A 23,580-nucleotide genomic window follows, 5' to 3' on the forward strand; every position below is an offset into this window, starting at 1 on the left:
CATGTATCAAACTGCAGTGATATTAATTGCAACATTCTATTGGAAAAAATGAGCTTTGTAAGTCCTTTTTTCCTACAGTCAGATGTACTTGTGCACAGCATATTTATTTCTGTTCTTCAGCTGGGCTTTTCAAATTTCTTTCAGCAAAGCTGTTAGAGAGGCAGTAAGGCAGCTTTCAAGAAGGAGTTTCAAGTCCATTCTAGCTAAACATGGTAGACATGATAGAAGTACCTCATTCAGTGCTCTTGATTGGTGAACAATGCAGTTCCAGAGTAAAAAAAAAAAGTTGCAGTGAAAATACTTTTAACTGGCAAACTTAGGCTCTGTTATTCTTAGTATTGTCACTAGGAAGCTCTGTTCCTTAAACCTAAGATTTAGTAGTCATTAAAAGTGCATAATGAACAGCTGCTTTATATAGAAACATCAGATGTGTAGCTTTATTAGCCTTTGAGCTGTTGAAACTTTCCTTCCGTGACAAAAAAAACCCCAAAACTTTAAACTGTGGCCTTTTCTGCACAAAAAATTCCTGTTTTCTTAACCCTAGAACATTCTCTGGAGTCTTGCGTTGAGGCAGAAATATGGGGCTTAGCTCGTAATGTGAGCCGTGACTTGAAGTAGTGCTACAAAGACCTGCTCAGAATACTTTTATCTCTTATTAGGAAAATTGCTGCTTATGGTGAAGAAATTCAGCATCTCTATGAGGAAATGGAACAGCAAATCAAAAAGGAGAAAGAGCAGTTTCTCTTGAAAGTGAGTGTCTCTCTGTTCTTGTGGGCATGGATTCTGCTCCCAATTCCAGTGGTTTTGTACTCATTCTGGGTATGACATGAAAGCCCACAAAATGTGTTTCACAACAGAATAAGGAAAAATATTATTTGCATCACTGCTACTTTTGTACTGAACCAGGCTCTGGAAAGTCAACTGAACTACAGCCTTATTGTATTATCGATGCTGCTGTAAGTCCAACTTCTGGTCACAGTTAAGAAAAATGCTCTTTGAGGTTCAGAACAGCACTAATCCTGTTGAGTTCTGCAGTCTCTGTTTTTGAGGAGGGGATAAGTTCTCACGAAAGAGCAACATCAGATAAATCAAGTGATGGTAATTTCTGAAACCACCACAGCTATTTGCAAAATAAGCATAGGTCAGATTCTTTTGTCACTGCCATGGTGCTTCCAGAACACTGGACGAGTAATTCCCTTTTCTTATGAAGTCTCCTTTAAATCTCTTCTCTGCTTTTATAGCCTGTTCTTTTGATTTTTCTGTCCTGTTTTTTCTCCTAAAGCAAGGAAGACTAACAAAGAGTCCCAGTATGCTCCAAGAAAGAGAATCTTAGAATAATTTATGTGGGAATGCACCTATGCTGCTAACTTTCAAACCAGATCTCAGATTGGTCAGGGACTTACACAACTGATTTTTGAGTATGCAAATGATGGAGATTCCACAGCTTCTCTGGGTGGCCTGGGTGGCTACTGGCTCATGCCTTTTTTGTTGTCTTGAAAGCAGTCTTATAAATGAAACCAATACGTGGTTTCAAACAACACATGGTACACAAAATGTTGCCAAAACTAGTGCATATCCATCAATTATTGCCTCCATTCTCAATCAAATATTATATCAAAAAAATCCTTTTGTGATCCAAATATATAAAGTATTGTTTTGTTTCCTGACATAAAGTGTGTTAGAGCAAGAAGAACCTTATTCAGCTGATGAATCAGTTTTTTCACTTGCCTCACAGGGTAGTGAACCTGACTCATAAATTTCAAGTTTTTTTCCATTCCAGGCTGAGAGCCATTTTTAGTGATGGATAAGATGAACCCTTTATATAAAACTTGTATATCAGCTGAAGGATAAAAAGTATTTTCAACTTTGTCTGATGGCAGTTGTGGAAGAAATGGATTATAAGCTCCTAATAGCCCATAACTGAAGTTGTATTGAAAATCCTAAAACAACAAAGGTTTTTCCATAAGCAATGATTGTTGGATCTCCTAATTAGTTCTATATTTGAGGTAAAGCCATTCCTTTCAAGCTTTTTCATTAAAGCTTCCCACTGAAGCTATTTACAGTTTAGTCAGCATTCACATAATGTTGTGAATGTTGTCAGATACTCAAGAAGTACTGTTTCTTGGCATGACTAATTTGGGATTTGGGGAGATCTGACTGTTAAATTCTTTCTCTAATGCAAAGTCTCACAAAGACTTTACAGCCTGGAGAGATGCATTAATGCCATATAAAAGAGAAATTATGGCTTGAATGAAGAACAGCTCTTGAAGAATACATTTAAAGAATTTGATAAGATGCAAATAAGTACAAATTGTAGCTATTTATGGTACTTAATACCCTGCTGACTGAAGATTGTACAAAAGGGGCAGTTAGTCTGTCTTTTTCACTTGCACATATATTCTTCCAAATACGAAGCCAGTTAACATGCATTTGATTACCCCATTATATGTACTGCTGAATGGGAAAAGCCGTCTTGAGGGAATTCTTATTTTTGTTGAGAGGCATTTTTCTGGGGACCTTAGAGAGTAGAAGCTTGTTGTGGAGGAATAGGACAGATTCTCAGCTGATAGGAACTGCTGGAACCTGGTTTTCTCAGGGGAGGTCCAACAGTTTGTCTCAGCTAAGGATTGTCTGAAGAAGTAATCCCAAATAGGACTGGGAATTCCCAGTGATTGTAGGATACTTAGGTGTTGGACAGATGGATATAATGGCTAAATGGATGACAGAGCCTGAAACCCAGATAACTAACTTACAACAGTGAAACACCAGTGTCAAATTGCTATTAGTGATGGATTTTAAAGGTAGCAGGTATTGTTTCCTTTACTTCAACCTGAGTTTCTGTGTTATGTGTCAGTAGCCTGTATCTCCCATGTCAATCCTGACTCCATACAGTTACAGTATGATTCCATAATAATTTAAATTTGTCCAGGTTATTTCTATCAGTGCATTCTCATCAATTCTCTGTGTCAGCAGTTGTCTGGTTCAAGAAACCAAATGTGCAAGAAAGCTATTCACTTTTTTTGTGTGATGGTTTTTTTTTTCCTGCTTGCCTAGCTCTCTGAAACAGCTCACTGCTGCAACAGATGAGCATGAATGCTAGTGTATAAGAGCATGAGGGTATGTGTAGCTGGAAGTGGGAGGATGCATCCTCACTTAATTGATTTAGGTTGGCTCAGTTCCTAAGGCTCATGCCTAAGAAGACTTCTGCCTTCACTTTGTAGCCTTGATGCTTACTCATGTGCACTCAGCCCATCCTGTAGCAACTGCAGTCATTGAAGTTGCTGGACTACACCAGTTTACAGAAGCTCAGAGTCCAGATTCATGAGTGATACTGTCCCTAAACTGAGTTCTATCAGTAGCTCGTTACATTCACTATGAAAGTTTGCCTATTATTTTCATGCCAAATTCCTTATGTCTCTTCCTGCTGACAAAATTGTGCTGTTCTATTAATACATTTCCTCTTTGAATTTTGCAGGACACAGAGAGGTTTCAGTCCTACAGTCAAGAGCTGGAGTGCAAGCTCCTGTCAAAAGAACAAGAACTAGAACATTTGGTTCAAAAACAGAAAAGGGTATTAACTGATATCCTTCAGAGTTAAAAACAATATAATTTTTATTTGTTCATATGATTTTCTATTTTAGGTCCCAGAAATGCAAGTTGGTGTGGTGTGGTTCTGCCAAACTGTGACCCTCTGTTGCTTTTGTGTCATAAGTGTCGATACCCTAATGCATTTAAATGTGGAGTTATGACTGCTACACTTCATGCATGTGCTTAAGAAAAATGTTACCCTCTATTTCTAAAGCAGTTTTCCTTTTATGTGATAAAATTTAAAAAAAAATGTTGCAGGTATTCTCCCCAGGTACTAGGTTAATCTTATGAAAAAGTAGCAGAATTCCACCACCTTCAATGTGCTACGAACTGGCTTAATGCCAGACAGCTCAAGAGCAGAGAACAACGATTTGGGTTTTATAGTGTACAATTTTGCTCAAAGCTTGTAGCAACTCTTCATTTACTTGTTTTGGATGATTCAGCACTATGACCTTGAAATGCTCCCTCCTGAACAACCTTCTCCTGATACATCTCTCTGTGGTAACAGTTTTAGAGTAGTGGATGGTTCTCTGTGTGGTTACAGCTTGCCAAGTTCCTGTATTAAAGCCTGATGTGTTTTACTTCTTAAAATGCGTCATCTGCTTGGGGAAGCAGAGTATTTCTGCATATGTGAACTTGCTGTAAAATGTCTCCAAGGTCAGTGCATGAAAGACTAGTGATAGGGAAAGAGGGTAGCAATGGAATTTAAAGGGCTGAAATGGAATGCTGTGAAACCAACTCCCTCTGTAGAATATGAATATAAAATACATGTAAAATGTCTTTTCCTGGCAGCAGTGCTTGGGAGTGCCAGTCCTGGGAAGTAGGAGAGAAGTAAGGGGAAGGGAAAGAAGAGGAAAAAGAAGTTTGAGGGCAGTTTCCTAGGTGTGTGCAGTTTTAGATTCTCTTCTGAAGAATGAAACCAGGTGCTGCTGAAGCTGATGGGAATTGTAGGATTGTACTTGAATAAGAGGGGAGACAAACCTCTAGCTTACTATAATTGTGCAACTTTAGCTGATGAGGATATAGGACCAAACTAAAAGGCCTCTACATAATTGGAATCAACTGCCTGATCTTAATTAACTTTGTTCAGTACCACTGTGAATCAGAATAGATGTGGTTTTATGCAGGCTGTTTACCACATTGCAGCACTATAGTGAAATAATCTATAATTTGAAGATATCTGTGGGGCACACAAATCAGGGATTTTTAGTCTCAAGCTAACTGCAAAAGTATAAGAAAATATTTATCATAATTTTCTAATGATTATATTTTAATATTCTTTTTTTGGTTGGTTCAGCGTTTTTTTTTTGCTTTAAAGCTATGTTTAAAACTTAGTTATCAACTAGTAGTTCTGTAAAACCCTTTTCCTCTGGTTCTCTAAAATATATTTGTTCTAAGTTTGGTATAAAAACCACAGAAGCTATTCAAAGGCTTATACTTGATTTTAAGCCTGGTCTAATCAAGTAATACAGGCAGCAGTATCAGGAAGTTTTATACTATGATTATTGTCTACATTGCCTGTTGTCTACGCTTGCCTATCTTGGAGAACATAGAATCATAGAATTGTTTGGGTTGGAAAAGTCCTTTAAGATTACATCATGGTTTTAGCTGGGATAGAGTTAAGTTTCTTCACTGTATCTGGCATAGTGCTGTGTGTTGATAACACACCGATGTTTTAGTTGTTGCTATGTAGTGTTTATATTAGTCAAGGACTTTTCTAGCTTTCCGTGCTCTGCCAGCTGTACAGCTAAGAGAGCTGATTCAAACTGGCCAAAGGTATATTCCATATTATGTAACATCATGCCCAGTATGTTAACTGGGAGGAGCTGGCTGGGAGAGGGAGGCAGCAATCGTGGCTCGGGGTCCGGCAGCATCAGTCAGCAGGTGGTGAGCAGTTGTATCATTTGTGGTGTTGTATTTTTTTCCCTTTTTCCCTTTTCCTTTTTATTATATTATCATTATTGTTATTATTGTCATAACCATTATTATAATTATTTTAATTATTAAACTGTTCTTAACCCACAAGTTTTTTTTTTTTGCTTTTGCTCTTCCCATTCTCTCCCCCATCCCAGAGGGGTGGGGGAGTGAGCGAGCGGCTGCGTGGTGTTTAGTTGGCCAAATGGGGCTGTACCACGACAGATCATCAAGCCCAAGTGTTAACATAGCACTGCTAAGTCTACCAGTAAACCATGTCCCTAAGCACCACATCTATATGTATTTTAAATGCCTCTAGGTATGGTGACTCAACCATAAAACAGTCTGCGTTGTTTTTATTACTATTATTTTTTATGTCATTTTATATTTTCCTTCTCTATTCATGGCATTGTTCTCCCCCCCTTCTTCCCCCCCTCTTCCCCCCTTTCTTTCCCCCCCTTCCTTCCCCCCCGTTTCTTCCCTTCCCTCTTCCCCCCCTCTTTAGCTGAGATGGCAGAAAGGTTATTGCTTGTTATTACTAGGGGTGAGAAGGTTTATCAGCTACCAGATTTAAATCTAACAGTTTTTAGGTGGAACTCTGAATCACTCTGTGTAGACCTTGTCATTGGGGGAAATTATCTAAAATAGCAGCTGTGAATATCAACTAAGTACTGCTAATCTGTTCTGTAATCACCTTTTTTGTGGTTTGTCCTGGTGCATTTTTGAAGTGGATGAAATTCAGTCATAGAGTGGAAGGGCTTTGTTTTTGTGTAACATAATTATGTCTGTACACAGGGAAGTGGAAGAGCACCATATATGTTTTATTCATATGTTGGCTTTGATAGAAATAGCTTCCCTACTCAACTAACCTCTAAGACTTGAATTGAAAGCCTCAAAACAAAGATGCCACGGTTAGTTATGGTTTCTGTTCTCTTTTCTTCCATCCCAGTTAGAGCAGCAATGTACAGAACTTCTGAGTGGCAAAGAAGAAACCAAAGCAGAGAACACAAAGCTGAAGTTGACTAACCAGGAGCTGCTGGGAGACCTGGAGAGAACATCTCATGAACTAAGCCTGGCTCAACAAGAGTTACAGGTGCTTCAGGAGGAGGCATCAAGACTACATGAGGAGAAGGAAATGTAGGTCTCCAGCTGCAGTGGTTCTAGTGCATTTGCTTAGCGTGCCAGTGAGCCTCCTTCTCAGGGTACTCAGTGCTGTGATTTAAGTTTGTGTCATAAGCAGAAACTGCCAGCAAAGCCAAGTGCAGTTCTAGACATTTTTCCTCAAGAAATTCGGCATCTTCTGTAGCATATCTGGCTTCTACAGAATCTTTTGCTACTTCTTCAAAATGTCAGTATTCTCCCACCCCCCACCCCCCAATTTGTTGAGGGTGTTTGGAATTAAAATTCAGTTTAATTGGTTTAAAAGTATGTCTTTTTGAAATACCAGTGGGATTACTTACAGAAATTACAGTTGTAGCACATGATGCTCCGTCATCCTCAAAGCCAGGTCTACCTGAGTCTTCCTTCTCCGAATGTACTCTGGCTATGAGACAGCTAGGATGTGCTGCTTTTCTTCATCAAAAGCCAGTCTACTACATAACTTCTGACCAAGGAACCTGGCCAGCAAGATAAAACATAGCTTATGCAGCTAAATCACAATTCACACAAGGGCTTATGGTGACCCAGAACGATCATTTTGGGTTTTCCAGTTCAAATGTTTTGGATTTCAGATGCTGACTCTGAATTTAAAAATATTTTTCAAGCAGAAATATTTACAATTCATATTTTGAGGGATAGAAATAGCCTTGAAGATCAATCTACTGTCTTGTTCCAGCCTTCTGCACAAAGCAAAAGTTACATTACCCTGAAGCTGTAATCAGCAGAAATGTTCGCTGAAGTCATTTAATGGAAGATAGTTTTTAAAAAATGCTCAGGGATCTGTAAAACCCTTTTGTTGTCAATGGAGAGCACATGGATGCCAGACTGTGGTGCATATCTTGCCAGACTCTGTATATTTCAGCAATGAACTATGTAACTTAGAGCTGTAGCTATTTGGCATGTTTCAGGATAGAGCAGGATATTAGATATTCTATATTAGTTATAGCTCCCTATTAGATCAAATTCTTCTTCTGTTAAGCTTTGTGCCAAACTCTACTTAGTTACTAATTTCATTTTTCTTTAGGATATAAAGAACTTTATTGATAAATGATCGTTAAAGAACAGCCATTGTGTTTAGAACACTAATTTTAGGTTTGCATGTTTGATATGTGTTTCAGAAGTAGGCAGTAGAAATACTCCTCCTCAAGCTGATTTGTTTCCTCTTTGAGGCCTCTCTTTTCAGATTCAGAGTAAAGACTGTGTGATGATCAGGTTTTAAAGCTACAGAGAAAATCTGCCCAGTGGTCAGACTGCTTAATAATATTGCTGCATTTACAAAGCCCTTTGGATTCAATAGTTTTTTATGGAATTAGAGCTGAGCCCTACTCAACTGCCCTTGCAATGTTGCTTTAAATGTCTATGAGTCTAGTATGACCTCAGCTGTTGAAGCAGGTGTAACGTTCAGACTGTGCACAGGAAGAACTTGAGGCTTCACTGAAAGGCAAAAAACCTTAAAGGCCAGACACCAAGTTGCAATAAGTCAAAGTAAATGGTGTAAATCTAGTGTAAAAATCTGACACCCTGTGTCCAATGTTGAAGGCTGAATAACTGTTAAAGTAGGAACTGAAAAGAAATTGTAGGGAACGTAGGTGTGTGAGCCTGACATATCGTTCCAGTGGCAAGATAAACTCTGATTTTGGATAAAATGTTACATGGTCTTTAGTGTAATCCTGAGAAGGATTTCAGGAGTATGTCTTTTATGAATGATTCAAGTGCCAGTATCAGCGCATATTAAGCTCTCTGGATGAAGAAATTGTAAAGTTATATTTTTTTAAAAAGAGCTTCTACTCCTTCCTCTGCTAACTCAAACTGCTGTGGTACTGTAGGCCTTATACTGAATAAACTCTTTTAAAATTAGTAACCATTCATGCAGAAAAAAGTCTACAGGTTTGCAGAAGCTGGAGTCTCAAATGTAGATATTTCTAGGGGGAAGCATTTTGGCAGTGTTGTTACCATGGTTAGAACAATTTTATTTATTTATTTTCATTACAGGGAGGTGTACCGAGTGACAGAAACCTTACAGAGAGAGAAGTCAGGACTTCTGAAGCAGCTGGATTTTTTAAGGTAATGCAGACGTTACATTCAAGAACCTTGTGCATCTTTCTAAAGAGGTACATGAAAGAATGAAATTAGGTTGCGATATGTACTGGATGTAGGTGTCCAGGTGTTGGCAGTGGGGTGCCACAGGGGTGGCCTCTGTGCCAGGGAGGAGAGGCCAGGGCTGCCCTGTGCCAGATACAGCCCATTCCTCTCGGCTCCAGCAGATCCACGGCAGGGCACAGCTGAGCCCCTCAGCCAAGATGGTGGTGCTTGTGGGGAAGCGTGTGGAAGAAAGGGTAGAAAACACTGTACAGCAGTTGAGAAAGAGGTGTTAGAAAAAAATGTGTGAGAAACAGCCCTACAGACACCAAATCAAAAGAGATTCCTCCAAGAAGGAGGGGGAGTAGAGATTCCCCTGCAGCCTGTGCAGAGCCCATCCAGGAGCAGGGTCCTGACAAGAGCTACGGCCTGTAGAAAGGAACCTAAGGAGGAGCAGGTTTTCTGGCAGGAACTGTGGCACATGGGGGACCCACACTGGAGCAGTCTTTTCCTGAAGGACTGTGTCCCATAGAAGGGATCTGTGCTGGAGCAGTTTGTGAAAGACTGTAACCTGTGGGAGGGCACCCACACGGGAGCAAGGGAAAAGTGTGAGGAAGAAGGAGCAGCAGACAGGAGCTGTTATGGACTGACCACAACCCACCCACTGCTCGGGGCTGGGAAGGAGGTAGAAGAGTCAAGAGTGCAGGAGTGAAGTTGAGCCTGGGAAGAAAGGGGGTGGGGAGAAGGTGATTTTAGTTTTGTCTTTGTTTCTCATCATCCTACAGTTGAGTCTGTTTAGGCAATCTTCCTGTCTTTGTCTTGACCCTTTTCTGTCTTATTTTCTGTCTTATTTTCTTCCCCTGACCTGCTGAGGAGGAGGAGTGAGAGAGTGGCTGGGTATGCATCTGGCAGTCAGCCAAGGCCAACCTGCCACAGGATAATGACACAAAAGCTAGCACCCCATTCTTGCACAGAGTAGAAGGCAGTACACAAGAAAGATTTGCTTTGTTTTGGCAATTTGGTATTGTAGGACAATCTCCATTCCAAAACTCAAACGTAAAACAAAATAACGGTGAACTGTTCTAAGCTGGTTCTGTGGTAGAAGCCTGGCCACAGGAGACGTGAAGCTTACTGAAAGGCTCTGTTATTTCTAAAGTGAAGGGAGTAGTGCCAAAATGAAGATTCTTTCCCTAAAATGTTTATTCGTAAAATTATATCAGAACACAGTTAGCAAACTTTCTCTGTAACATTTCTGTATTGATAGACTTCAAAGTTTGGAGTTGTGTTTGGCCAATTGTAACCTTCTGGCTAATATGGAGCAGTGTTAGTTTTTGTTTGCTCAGTGGTAAGTTGGCATGGGCTATAGATTGTACTTGTCTTTAGGCCTTCATTCACTGCATTTCCTTCAGGATGCCTTATTTTAAAGTTACTTAAAAAGCTCCCATGCTTGAGAGGCTCTTAACTCTGCAGTGTGTTTCCCATAGGCTACCCCATGTGATGTGATCTTGCCTGCTGCTGGTAATGGGGACATAGCTCAGTCTCTTTTGCGTCCAGGCCAGCAATAGATGGGGGACAGTAATTGATGTACTAAGCAGGTGTGTCTTCAGATCTGATCAGAGCTGGCTGAATCCCTAGAGTCTCCGTTTCTTGACATTGTCATCTCTTCTGCATAATGAATGGAAGATGGATGTTTTCCTAGGGAGACTTTTCCATGGCAGCCACAATTATAGCTGTCAGAGTGACATAACTGGCCTTCACAGCTGTCACCAGATGAATAGAGATGGTGTTCATTACACCCTCTCCATATTAAGGAGTCATCTTTACTATTAAAATCTTTAAACATTCTAATTTAAAGTGAGTGAAGGCATATTGATCAGAACTGATTTCTATGTGTTAAGGCTTTTGTTTCGGTAAACTACAGAATGAGGGCCAGATGCTAGCTGACTTTAATCAGCATAGCACTACTGGAGATTCAGTGGCCCAGGTGGGGAACTGGCTGTGGTGAGAATATAAAGAAAGGATAATAAAGGATGGAGATATGGCAAATTAGTGTATTTGTCTTGCCTTTTACACTGCCAACTGTCTAGTCTGTCTGTTAGTGTTGAGTAGAAAAACCAGCAGTTCTAAATACTTGGCCTCAGTGTTTCTTTTGTTTGTGTTCTCTTTGCAGGGAGAGGAATAAACATCTCAAAGATGGACGTGACATATTTTTACAGGTAAACAACTAGCATTTTCAAACCCAGTGTTGAGTAAACGCATGTCAGAACAGCCTCAAAAGAAGGGGATCAGAAGGCTGTGCAGGAGACAGACTCTTGTGCTACTTAAGTCTTGCCCCATTCTTAATTTATATAATATTTTTTTCTCACTTGAGAATAAGATTTTTAAATTTGCTGGACAATTTTAAGAGCTACATTTTTAGAATTATAAAGCTATCCTGACGAAGATCAATGTATTTTTCAAGAAGCTAAGGATGCAATCATGAGAGGATGAAATAACCTAAAAACTGAACACTTAAATTGTGTTCATCTATTCAGTCAAGAGAAGCTAAAACCCTGAACCATTTATACAACAGTAAAATATCTTAGTACCTGAATACCTATTGGTACTGGGTAAGAGAAGATCACATTAACTTTTTATCCAGCAGCATAGAATGGGCCCCTAAGAAGTTCCAGAAGTACCCTAGCTTAAGGAGACCAAGGCCACTTAGTTTGCAGTTGTTTGTGTTCTTATTCCTACAAGAAGCTGCTAGTGTAAATCACCATATATCTATCGACTTCTTTTCATGACATGCTGTTTTATTGTGGTCCACTTAGTTTAGAAAGAAGCTAAATTCTTGCGGGGATCTGGGGTTTCCATGTTCTGATTGTTTATCAATCAGGATTTTGAAGCATTTATACCTCTAGGATTTTTTCTACATTTTTTTCTTTCATATTAATTGCATTATTTAAGCATTAGGAATGAAGGCAGTTAACCATAATGAACAACAAGAGTAAATTAGTAAGAGGTATTCTGTATTTCTGCAGAAATGCAAAACAAGTGCTCCAAAAGCCAGCTGGAAGCAAAGATCAGGGTCTGTCATTGGGAAATACATGGAGGGCAAGATGCTGCCTAACAGGTAAGAAGTTTTTTTCATGTGTTCTCTGTGTGAGTACAACGAGGCTTTTAGAAAGATGTGGAATGTTTTCTTTCTGATACCCTTGCACTTTTCAAAGCAGGTATTTCTAAAGTGTCTGTCACTAAGATTACTGTGCTTTTTAACAAATTTGGAAATAAAGAGGCAAATTTTCACATAAAACAAGTGTACTGTCTGCAAATGGAAGAGACTTTCCCATTGTGGATGTTGTGAAGCAGAAAAGCTTGCCCACCACCCCATGTTGATGTGGTACAAAGTCCTTGCTAAGTCCTTGAAAGAGTATACCTCCTCCCCTCTCATTGTAAAGGACAACAGTGCTGTTATAAAGTATGGGATGTGGAACTAGTGAAATATGGAGAATTTCATTCTCAGCTGTGTGGTTGCAAACTTGAAATCAACAGGAACAAGATAGTGATCTCTGTGAAACACTAGCAAGTTTCCTTTGAGTCAAGAGGAGCTGGAAAGAAGACTAGTATTTAACTTTGAAATAGCTGCTAAGACAATGTTCCTGCAGGCACAGGGTCATGAAATGTAAGAAGGGAAGGCTTTCAGAGACACCATTTAGTAAGTTCTGTACTGAGAAGTGAAGCATAACTGGAAGAAGCAATGATGGCACAAAAACCATAGAAAAAATTAGGTGGGAAGGACCTCTGATGTCTCTAGTCCAATTTCCTGCTCAAACAGGGATAATTCCAAAACTAGATAAGGTTGCTCAGGGCCTTGTTCAGTTGAATTTTTGAACATCTGGATGGAGGTCCCACAGCCTCTTTGGGCACCTGTTCCCTTGTTGCACCAGTCTCATGAAGAAATTTTCTTTCCTGTATCAAGTCAGCATTTCTCTTACTGCAGTTTGCATCTGTGGTCATGGCAGTCATCTGTGAAGACTCTTTATATATTTTATCTACACTCCCCCTTCTGTTGATTCCCCACATAGCCTTATTTTCATCCATATTAAACAAACCCATCTCTCTCCTACTTGCTAAAGAGAGAATTGATTACACATAGAAAGGGTCTGGGTTAGGGGGTTGTTTTATTCTTCCAGAATAGAGGGGGAAAGGGAGTAGGAACTCACAGTAGAGAAAATTACTTTAGCTATTCTATGAGGTTAGAAATGAGGCTAATCTTATGTTTTGTATTCTGCTTCAGGTTTTCCCTGTAAGTTATTAGCTTTCCCTATGATGCTTGTAATTATCAAGCATGCTATATATACACATTTTATGGTGAGCTGACTTTTCAGTAGACATTGGACTATGCCTGCTGTGAGTATTAAAAAACATGGGAGATTAAATTACACTAGAATAAAACAATAGGAGTCCATGTCCAATATATTTTTGTAATGTACTTTTGTCTCTGTCTAGCCATTCATTTGAAGAAGATGATGTTTTCAATAACCCAAAGAGAAGGAGTTCTGCTGGACTGAATAGAATTCTCTCTGCAGAGCCTGATGCTGGAGCCACTGGAGGAATGCCTAAAGCATCACATCTCCAAAGAATAATATCAATTGAGGAAGATCACCTACCCCAGCTTCTTGACAGGCTGGTTGATAAGCAGCTGAACAGATGGACTGGAGAAGATGATAATAGTTCTTCTGAGATGGAAATGGATAAAAAACCCGCAGAACAATCAATGGAACACTCACCATCATCTTCTAGAGAGCAGCCCGTAGGGAAGGAAACACTGTCAAAAGTAAGCAGGCAGTTCTGGGCCCCACAATTTAAGAAGGACATTAAGGTACTTGAGTGAGTCTAGAGGAGGGTAGCAAAGCTGGTAGGAGGGCAGCAAAGCTGGTGGAAGGGCTGGACGGCATGTCCTATGAGGAGTGGCTAAGGACTCTGGGTGTGTCTAGTTTGGAGAAAAGGAGGCTGAGGGGCATCTCATTGCTCTCTACAGCTTCCTGAGGTGGGGAAGTGGAGAGGGAGGTGCTGTTCTCTTCTCCCTGGTATCCAGGGATAAGAGGTGTGGGAATGGTTCAAAGCTGCACCGGGGGAGGTTCAAACCTGGTATTAGGAAACATGTCTTTTCTGAGAGGGTGGTCAGGCATTGGAACAAGCTTCCTGGAGAGGTAGTCGATGCCCCATGTCTGTCAGTGTTTGAGGCATTTAGACAATGTCCTTAACATGCTTTAGCTTTTGGTGAGCCCTGAAGTGGTCAGGCAGTTGGACTAGATGATTGTTGTAGGTCCCTTCCAACTGGAACTATTCTGTTCTGAAGAACCTTGGAAAACGTGAAATGGTGTTGAAGGGTCATGTGTTATTCCTAGAATCTACAATTATTTAGTTTTCTGTTTTTAAGTTAAAGCATGACAAACTAAGCCATTGCATGAAGAGGGAGCTGGAAATGTACTGCAGATAAATGTTAAAGGGGCAAAGAAAGGCAGCTCAACCTAAAGGAGTAACAACCTAAAGTTACTCTGAGTGGTTGCTAACATGTTTCTGCAATCTGGTTACTGCAGACAATGTGTGCATAGACTTATGTCTGAAGGACTGTTTAGAAAAAGTGAAGTTAAACCTTGTAATAGATGACACAACAAGATCCACTGAAAAGTAGCAATTGTCTAAAAAAAGCAACTTTTTTTTAAAAGTTAGGTGGGGTTGCCAAAAAGTGACATTTCTCGTATTCTGATACTTTTGAGTCAGCTTTGGTAGCTGTTAGACTATTTAGGAAAAAATGAGAGCAAATATCTTTACTTTGTAACTATTTTTTGAGAAGACACTTAACTAGCAAATTGAAATCCAGACTTTTTTCCAGCTCTAACTTGTATGTGCATGTTAAGAATGAATTCACCATGCAGTAATAATCCTTAAAACAACATGCTGGAAAGTACATTGCTTTGGAGTCTAAAATCCTTCTTGCACTGCTATTGCTTCAGAGCTAGTTGTGCTTGTTTTCTAATTTTAGTATCATTGTTAAGTATTACTCGTTTTTAGATTCTTGAAGCACATATTAAAAAGATTAAAGTATAGGAAAAATAGGTACGCTTGGTCATAATTATATAGTTCTTTTCGAAGAAGCAGGCATATCTTAAAAATTATGATAGAATTATGCTGTGGTTACATAATAACATCTAAGTGGTACATTTTCATAAAAAGTCTAAGGCACAGAACAGAGTTTCATCCTTTGAAATTATTTAATACAATGCATGTTTTTTCCTTGCTATATGACTTATTTTGTAGCACATTTTTGAAGTATGGCATCATTGGACTTTAGGACAGCAAAAGCCAGGTAGGTCATCACGTCCAGCTAGGACAAACTTGTCCTGCCTGCTCTGTTTCAGCAGTCATGCCCCTTGAAAGTACATCCTCTCAGCTGGGTAGGAACTGGGCATTCCCTCCCTCAGATCTCATTTCTTGTTATTTGGGTTTTTTTATTTTTTTTCCCCAAAGTCAGTTGAGAACTAGCAGGGAGGGGAGAGAAGAAATCATAAAATGTCTCCTGCCTGGTTGTTGAAAACATTTTGTTTCCATTTCTAAAGAAACATCATGAGGGTAGACAAGAAGTTAATTTCCAAAGGTCACTTAGAACTGTGAATTCAATATTACTAGTGGCCTATAGTTGCAGCGGAGTTTGGGATTTCAATAAAAAGGAGAAGTGAACAATAAGATAAAAAATCTCTGTATAACTGTAAAGGGCTATTAGCCCAGCTCATGGGAGAGATGTATTTTTGTCCCCAGAATTTGCATCAGTGATTGAATTTCTTTCATGCAAAGGAAGACAACAGCTCAAGTTTCTGTTCATTTTTTTTCCCTCATCAAGTGCATCTCTGTATTGTTTCTGTTTCTTTCTGTAAGGCTTCAGTACATTTTTTGTAGAAAACATTTGCAAAGCCAGACTTCAATATCCCATTCAAATGACTGTTGGGCAGTGAGTTCATTTCTGATGTCTTCTTGAAGTCAGCAGTCTCATGGATTCTGTACCTCAAATGCCTGGCAAAGGGCCTCTCCTTCCCTCCCCTTCCCTCTTCTCTTCTCCCTCCTCAAAAGCCCTGCCCCAACAAACTAACGCCAGGAGCATCCATGATCTTGCTGCCCTTCTGCAGCATTAAGAACAAACTCGCTATCTCTTCCTCTCCCACCTTTGCACAAAATAGAAGGGGCCAGGTAGGGCACCCTCTGCAAACCAGCTGGTGCTACAGTGTTCTTGCCTAAGCAACTCCTTATCTACATACAAAAGGTCTTGGGAACAATGACCTCCTGACAGAGGATATAAATATTCTCTCCAGCAGCCACTTACCTTAGCCTGCAGTAAACAGGGTGTGGATAGGCAGAACAAACTGTTCTTCTTTCTTCTTAAAAAATGAAATGACAGAAGCATAGCTGAATGTTTACAGCCTGACTGGATCTAATTCTCTGTCTGTCTGTCTCTTCCCCCATGCTTCTGCCTGTAATATTAAACAGATGTAGAAGTGCAGTAATTGCATGGAAGCTCTTGGCTCCACAGTAGTAGCAGAGAGAGGAATTTGGTGATAGAAGGCATAAGTGAAAAAATTATTACTTTACTTCTGTTATCTAGGTGAAGATGTGCTGTTTCCTCTGTGTCATTGTTATAGGATGAAACTACTGAGCACAGCTGTGTGAAGCTTTATGGCTTTTGATTTGCAGGGATGAACATAAACTGTTCTCTTTTGGCAGCTACATGCAATTTTCAATACAGTCTCATGTCAAGGTTCCTATTAAGTATACTTCCAGAGCTCAGTCCAAATCACTGCACTTCAGATGATTTGGAATGATGCATGGCAAACATCTGAAATGCTAAGTTATTTTAAGAAACAGAATATTGCTTTATGAGTAATTGAGAACATGATAGGATAAAATATCTTTTCCCCATCTCAGCCTTCAAGACAAGGCAAATAGGAGAGGCAGCAGGATTTATAGAACAGTTGGAGACTAATGTTTGCTCTTACTTGAAGGAGGAGAGAATAAACTCTGTCCCAGACTGCTTATTCAAGATTATTTTTGTGGGCAATTCGAGCGTTGGAAAGACTTCATTCCTACGGCGATTTTGTGAAGATCGGTTTTTTCCAGGCACAGCTGCTACTGTAGGTAAGTCTAAGAAACATTATTACTATTATTATTTTTGTTCCAGCAGTACTTAGCAGCTTCTACTGATATCGGGCCCTGTGTTACAAACCAGGAGCATACAGATGTTGTAAAAGCCATTATCCAAAAGGAGAGTAGGACATGCAAAGTGACTTCTCCTAAACTTGGAAGTAGATAATTGATTCAGAGTAGATTCCATACTGAAATCTTGGCAGCACTGAAATAAATCAGGAAAATCCTCCTGATTTCAGTGAACCTATAATTTCCTTGTAGATCTCACTGTTCTGAAACTGATAATCCTGTCCTCTGGACTGTGCTGTACTAACCATCCCACCTCCATACCCCATCTCTATCCCTCTAAGTGATTTGGTTTTGTTTTAGAGAGAAAGTAGAATATCTGAATTTTGTTTGAAGATTTAGCTTTATAGCACCAGAGAAATATGTTGGACCAGTGTTTTCAAAGCCAAACATTTCAAAGACTACATTGTAATTACATTGTCTAAAGTTGTAAACCAAACTTCTGAAAGCGAGACACATAATCAAGGTACAAAAACTTAAGTATAGGTTATTGCAATGTTACTGAGTTACTGTAAATGACCAGATTCATTACACTTAGTCTGATTTTAAGCTTTACTTACTCTGCAGCATATATAAAATAAAACTTGTTCACAATAAAAGGTATTTAAATTAATGGATTTGTCTTGCATTTGTGACAATCTAAGAACATTCAGTGGAGCAGTTGCTGTAGCTCTCTTGACTTACAGGGTAGATAAAGACACCTGAGTTTAAATTTCTACTGGTATATTGAGTGTCTAAGTTCACATTAGTGTCAGGGAGGATCTAAGATCTTAGCAAAGGGATTTAAATTCATTTTGGCACTATGAGGTATTGCACCTGGCCTTCAGCTGCTGCTTTGGAAGAGAGCAGGTCTCCTGGGTGTCCTGCCAGATTGAAAGCGATTTTGAATACCAAATGATATCTCAGATAGCACTAGGTGCCTGTGAGCAAACAGCTGAATTCTACCCGCCATTGTCTCCAAATCAATCCAGTCAGAGGACCCTAGGACTAATTAATCTGACCCTTGATGCTTAATTCAGGCTGAGCTCAGTCATTTCCTAGGCTCCTGGTTTTTCATTGACTAGCTCTTCATTAACTGTAATGGAAGCTTAGACACCTATATGCAATTTTCTACACTTACGAGTTTGGTGCTATGTCCTATCCATGTTGTCTTATGCTTCTCTAGAGTATGAGGTCTTATGCAGTATGTGCAATTGCCTGGAGGTTCCAGAAGAAAACCACAGGAATGCATTTAACCTTTTCATCTTTTGGCTGGTCATCCAGTGTTCTTGCAAATGCAATGGCAAGAAAGTATTTGTCTGCTGTAATCAGCTCATCTTCTATATTCTGAAGAGGGGAGGAGGTTCTCCACATATTCACAGAATCACACAGAATCACAGGTTGGAAGGGACCTCAGGGATCATCTAGTCCAACCTTTCTGGGAAGAGCACAGTCTAAACAAGATGGCCCAGCACCCTGTCCAGCCGAATCTTGAAGGTGTCCAACGTGGCCAAGTCAACCACTTCCCTGGGGAGATTATTCCAATGGTTGACTGTCCTCAGTGTGAAAAATTTCCCTCTGGTGTCCAATCAGAATCTCCCCAAGAGCAATTTGTGTCCATTCCCCCTTGTCCTCTCCATGTCACTCCCTGTAAAAATGGAGTCTCCGTCTTCTTTGTAGCTGCCCCTTAAGTACTGGTACATGGTGATGAGATCCCCTCTGAGCCTCCTTGATTCTCAAGGCTGAACAAACCCAGTTCTCTCAGCCTATCCTCATATGGCAGGCTTCCCAGTCCTTTGATCGTCTTGGTGGCCATTCTCTGGACCCCTTCCAGCCTGTCCACATACTTTTTGTAGAGCAGGGACCAGAACTGTACACAGTACTCCAGGTGTGGCCTGACCAGCACTGAGTAGAGTGGGATAATGACTTCTTTATCTCTGCTGGTGATGCCCTTTTTGATGCAACCCAGCATCCTGTTGGCCTTCTTGGCCACAGCAGCACGCTGTTCGCTTATGTTGAGCTTCCTGTCTACCAGGACCCCCAGGTCCATGTGTATCTTTAGTATTCATGTTAGGTTCCACTTTCCCGGTAGTGTGGTGCCTTGTGGTTTTTCACCAACTGTAGAAGGTGCCTATGTGGCTAGCTCAGACTAAATGCTGAACTTTCAGACAACTGAATTTATACAGCATGAATTCCAGGCTAAACGGCTTAGATGGCTGTGGACTGTCACATGGACCCTTGACTCATGTACCCTGATTTGGAAAGTTACTTATCTCACAGCTTTTGCCAAACTCAGTTACTCTGTTAACATTCAGTATTTTCTTACTGAAGAACTTCTGGCAAATAGAAGCTCTTGTTGTCCTCTATAGAGACTATAGAGACTATAGACATAATTTTTAATGTAGTATCTATCTCGTTACCTTACTGGAATTGTTGCTATTTGCTGTATCAGGTTTTCAAAGAACAAACTCAATATAGAGAGAGACAACCTACCTTGTATTTCTGTTATAGGTGTGGATTACAATGTGAAAACCATCACTGTAGATAACACCCAGGTAGCCCTGCAACTCTGGGACACTGCTGGCCAGGAACGGTGAGAAATATTCTGTTGTGGTTTAACACTGATAATCAGCTAAGCACCACACAGCTGCTTGCTCAGTCCCCCATCCAGTGGGATGGAGAAGAGAATCAGAAAGGTGAAAATGAGAAAACTAATTGGTTGAAATAAAGACAGTTTAATAGTTAACACACACCCCCCAAACCCACCACCACCAAAAAAAGCAATAAAAAGGAAAAGAAACAAAACCAAGAAAAACAAGTCACGCAAAATAAACCCAGTTGCTCACCAGTTGCCAGTCCCTGAGCAACTGCAGCCTCAGCCAACCTCTCTTCTCCCTGCAGTTTTATTACTGAGCACAACATCATATGGTGTGGAATATCCATTTGGTCAGTTGGGGTCAGCTGCCCCAGGTGTGTTTCCCTCCCAACTTCTTGTGCACCCCAGCCTAGTCTCTGGTGGGGCAGTCTGAGAAGCAGAAAAGGCCTTGGTGCAGTGTAAACACTGCTTAGCAGTATATGGTGTGTTGCCAACACTGTTTTCATCACAAAACCAAAACATATCCCTATACAAGCTAGTACGATGAAAATTAACTCTATCCCAGCCAAAACCAGTACTCATTCTAAGGTTTGCTTCCTTGAATAATCTGTTTGAAGATTAGTAAGCATGGGCCTAATCCTGCTTCTTGCAAGTGGAACAAATATAGGAGTGTTCCTAACAGAGCCACTGAAATGACAGTTTAGATCCTTTTCTAGCAGCAATAACATGCTGATTTGGTGCTAAGTGTCCATTGAAAAACTGCCAGTGTGTAAAAGAGATTCTTATTAAAGCTCTTAAAAGTTTAGTACCACACAATTTCTTTAGGAGGAAGGCTGATATTAAAATGTACCTAGAATCATTTCTATGGCAGAAAATGCCTTAATAGTTAAAAAAGAGGTGTTTTTTTTTCACTAGAACAATCCCGTTGTAGTTAAAGATCTCCAAGTTTCTGTAAGTTTTCAGTGGCAATTTCCTTCCCCATCTCCTACCTGCTGTGTAGTTTTTACTAAAAGCAAGGATGATAATGATGATTTATGTTTTCTCCAGGAAGCTTGGGAAAAAAAGCCCCAGACAGAAGTCTAGCTAGCCTTAGGCAGAGCACTTTGTGAGGGGGAAATTTCTGCTCCAAGATTAAAATGAAAGAGGATGGGAGAACGTGAGATATGCGCTAGTTATCCAGACTAACCCAGAATCAATTAAAGAAGCCAGAGGGAAGTTTTCCAAACACTTTCTTTCAAAAAATATTTTTTTGCAAATAATTTATTTGCTGCTGCAGTAATTTGTGTTAGTAGTGTCCTCTGCAAATCTTCTGCTGAGTGTGAAAAGGGGTCTTATGATTCAGGAAGAATGCGATTGCTTACTACAATTCATAATGAGCCTCACCTTTCAAACAGGATCTGCGGTGAAGTATTACAGCTTCTCCCTTGTCTAGTTCATGGAATTTTAGAATACATATGTAAACTAAATTAACCCTTACTAAAACTAGATTATTAGAAGAAACTGTATGGTGACATCTTCTTTGCGGGGGGCAGGGATTATTATAAAATTTTACTTATATTGTCAGATTGCTACGTCTGTTGAAGAGAGCTATAAACAGGTTCTTAATTGTAGGTACCGAAGTATTACCAAGCAGTTTTTCAGAAAAGCTGATGGTGTCATTGTGATGTATGATATAACAGCAAAAGACACATTCACAGCTGTCAAGCAGTGGCTGATAAGCATCAAGGTAACATGACATAACTTTAAATCTAAACTCTGGTGTCATTATTCTTTACCTCTTCTGGACAGGGAGTATTATCAGGCCAAAACACAGAGAGCAGCATGTTTCTTGTGTTGTCACAGTTACATTTTTGTTACTGATTTTGATCTGCACAGTTACCAGCATCGAGTCCTCTGATTTCTCATAAAGGTTATCTAGCTGATGACTCCCATGGGATTACCATTAGCACTGGAAGGTGCTTTGGATCAGTGATCATATCTGATGATCACTGATCATCACTGGCAGTTGGCAGTTTGGCAACCAAGTATGTAGTTCATGACAAATTGACTGTGTTGTGAACGTAAGCCATAAGCTTAAAGTGATCGTGTCTACATTGGTACTATAAAACTGTCTCACGGTAGACAGTTCAGTTTCCTGGGGATCATCCTTTCAACCACATGAAAAATAAATCATAGCCCATGCCACTGAGTGGCTTCAGTTAATTAAAAATTTTCTTTATTTCTCTTGGTATATCTCTGTAGCTCATAGACAAAATATTGAGAGTGCAAGCAGCTGAATTTGCTTTTGGCCAAAAGAAAAAAGAAAAATAAAACTGAGGCTGCTGCCATAAAGGACTGAGTCACTAGAGAGAACAAAGTGTGACACCCTATTTGCTTACTATTACAGAGTAAAGTAGGGGAAACATAGGTATGTGAAGATCATTTAGTCCAAATTTATTTGGTATGTGTTCTAGTATAATACATTGTTTTCTGCAATGGCCAATAGGTGGCTTTGCAAGTTGAAATTAGGACTCATTCATTCAAATGTTTCCCAACAGGCATAGTTATTTCTCATCTGAGTAGCTCTACTGAAGTAATAGTAGCATGCATTTTGTAAGAACAGGCCCTTATTGAATATATGATCTTAAACAATCAGTGATTGTTATAATTCAGTATAGTAAAAGCTAGAGGACAATTCCAGGTTTTGATCCAGACAAATCAAATATTGTGGCCAAAATCTTTTTCCAAGCTGTAATAGTTCACTCACGTTTACCGACTAATTTTGGTTGCTACAAACTATGGCTAAGTTGAAGGTATACAGCCAAATCCATTTAGTGCTGAAGTATTCAGCATTATGAATGTGAATATTATGTCAGCATTATCACTCATTGTGACAACTCTAACATTTTCAGAATGACTTTTGATTCGTGCCAGTTCTGTGTATTTTTGGGGGCCTATTTTGTGTATCTCTCCACTACTTTATGCAATTTATTTGGCATAATTGTACACAGAGGTAATTTTTTTCTTGTCCATGTAATTAGAAAAACAGTGGCTGTAAACATGCAATGTCAGAGCCTGTGTAGTTTTCTCTCTTCCATTTTAATATAATCTGATGTGCTTCTATGCGGTTATTAAAAAACACCAAGTTAATGCAGTCTGTAGGAGTCTGTCTTTTTCATGCCTTTATCCAACTTTAATTCCTGACATTTTTGTAAGTAAAGCAGCACATATCTGGCTCAAATATGATGTCTTAAATGTCTTGTTGCAGTGTGACATTTGTTAGTTTTTAGCCTCTTGATCTGTGATTTTTTAAAAATACAATGCCTCAGTTGATATTCCTTCTTTGTTCTGCAGGAGAAAACTGGGGAGAATGTACCTGTGCTTTTGTTGGGTAATAAAACTGATAAGGAAAAGGAACGTGAGGTCCCTATGGGAATGGGAGAGCTTCTTGCTAAGGTACTATACTTAGGGGGGAACCCCTTATAAAACTTGAATGTGAAGGTTTTAAAATTGAATTTGAGTGTCTCTAAATTCCTAGAAACAGAGATTAATTTTAATCAGACAAATATTTTCAAGGATTAGGAACCCAATCACACTCATCAGTTCAGCTCTCAGTGATGTAAGTGCTGATAATTATAGTAGTTATAAAACTGTCTAGATGAAAAAGCCAAAAAGTGAGTGATGCAAAAAATATTTAAGAATTCACTCTCACTGTCTTTTCTTTCTCCCCCCCCCTTTTCCTTTGTTCTTGCTTTCTCTCTGTTTTTTTTTCTTCCCTTTTTCTCTCTTTTCTCTGTGGATGGATTCTTAACAGAGAGATAACTTTGGGGACCTTTTCTCCCTCCTACCTCCTGTAAAACCACAGAAGACCATCTGTTACTTCTATGGTAGGAGTAGAAAACATGTTTACTTTTAGTAACTTTCCATCAGGGAGATAAAAAAAGTAGAGTTAGCAGTCTGCATCTACTCATGGGCCATAATTTAAGCAGTAAGGGACTGTGAACAGCAGATACTTGCTTATATTCCTGTGTATCATGTCC

General features: G+C 39.6%; 1 protein-coding gene across 12 annotated transcripts in view; it reads left to right on the forward strand.

Annotated features, from left to right (window-relative positions):
- Window positions 1–23,580, forward strand: part of CRACR2A (calcium release activated channel regulator 2A) — a 73,490-nt gene that overhangs the window by 32,903 nt on the left and 17,007 nt on the right. For 9 of the 12 annotated variants that reach the window (XR_010374879.1, XM_064463487.1, XM_064463510.1 and 6 more), the window contains 12 exons: window positions 660–750; window positions 3,476–3,571; window positions 3,642–3,737; window positions 6,452–6,639; window positions 8,653–8,724; window positions 10,910–10,955; window positions 11,763–11,854; window positions 13,231–13,558; window positions 16,779–16,911; window positions 19,477–19,558; window positions 21,173–21,287; window positions 22,895–22,996. Coding sequence is in view for 10 of the 12 variants with exons in the window: in XM_064463487.1 (XP_064319557.1) it covers window positions 660–750; window positions 3,476–3,571; window positions 3,642–3,737; window positions 6,452–6,639; window positions 8,653–8,724; window positions 10,910–10,955; window positions 11,763–11,854; window positions 13,231–13,558; window positions 16,779–16,911; window positions 19,477–19,558; window positions 21,173–21,287; window positions 22,895–22,996 (1,441 nt within the window). In the remaining 2 variants the exon portion in view is untranslated. The remainder of the gene's footprint in view (window positions 1–659; window positions 751–3,475; window positions 3,572–3,641; window positions 3,738–6,451; window positions 6,640–8,652; window positions 8,725–10,909; window positions 10,956–11,762; window positions 11,855–13,230; window positions 13,559–16,778; window positions 16,912–19,476; window positions 19,559–21,172; window positions 21,288–22,894; window positions 22,997–23,580) is intronic. The other 3 variants (XM_064463541.1, XM_064463550.1, XR_010374880.1) reach the window with 3 other exon arrangements.

The sequence above is a fragment of the Phalacrocorax carbo genome, chromosome 1 (assembly GCF_963921805.1).
Source record: "Phalacrocorax carbo chromosome 1, bPhaCar2.1, whole genome shotgun sequence".
Taxonomy (NCBI): domain Eukaryota; kingdom Metazoa; phylum Chordata; class Aves; order Suliformes; family Phalacrocoracidae; genus Phalacrocorax; species Phalacrocorax carbo.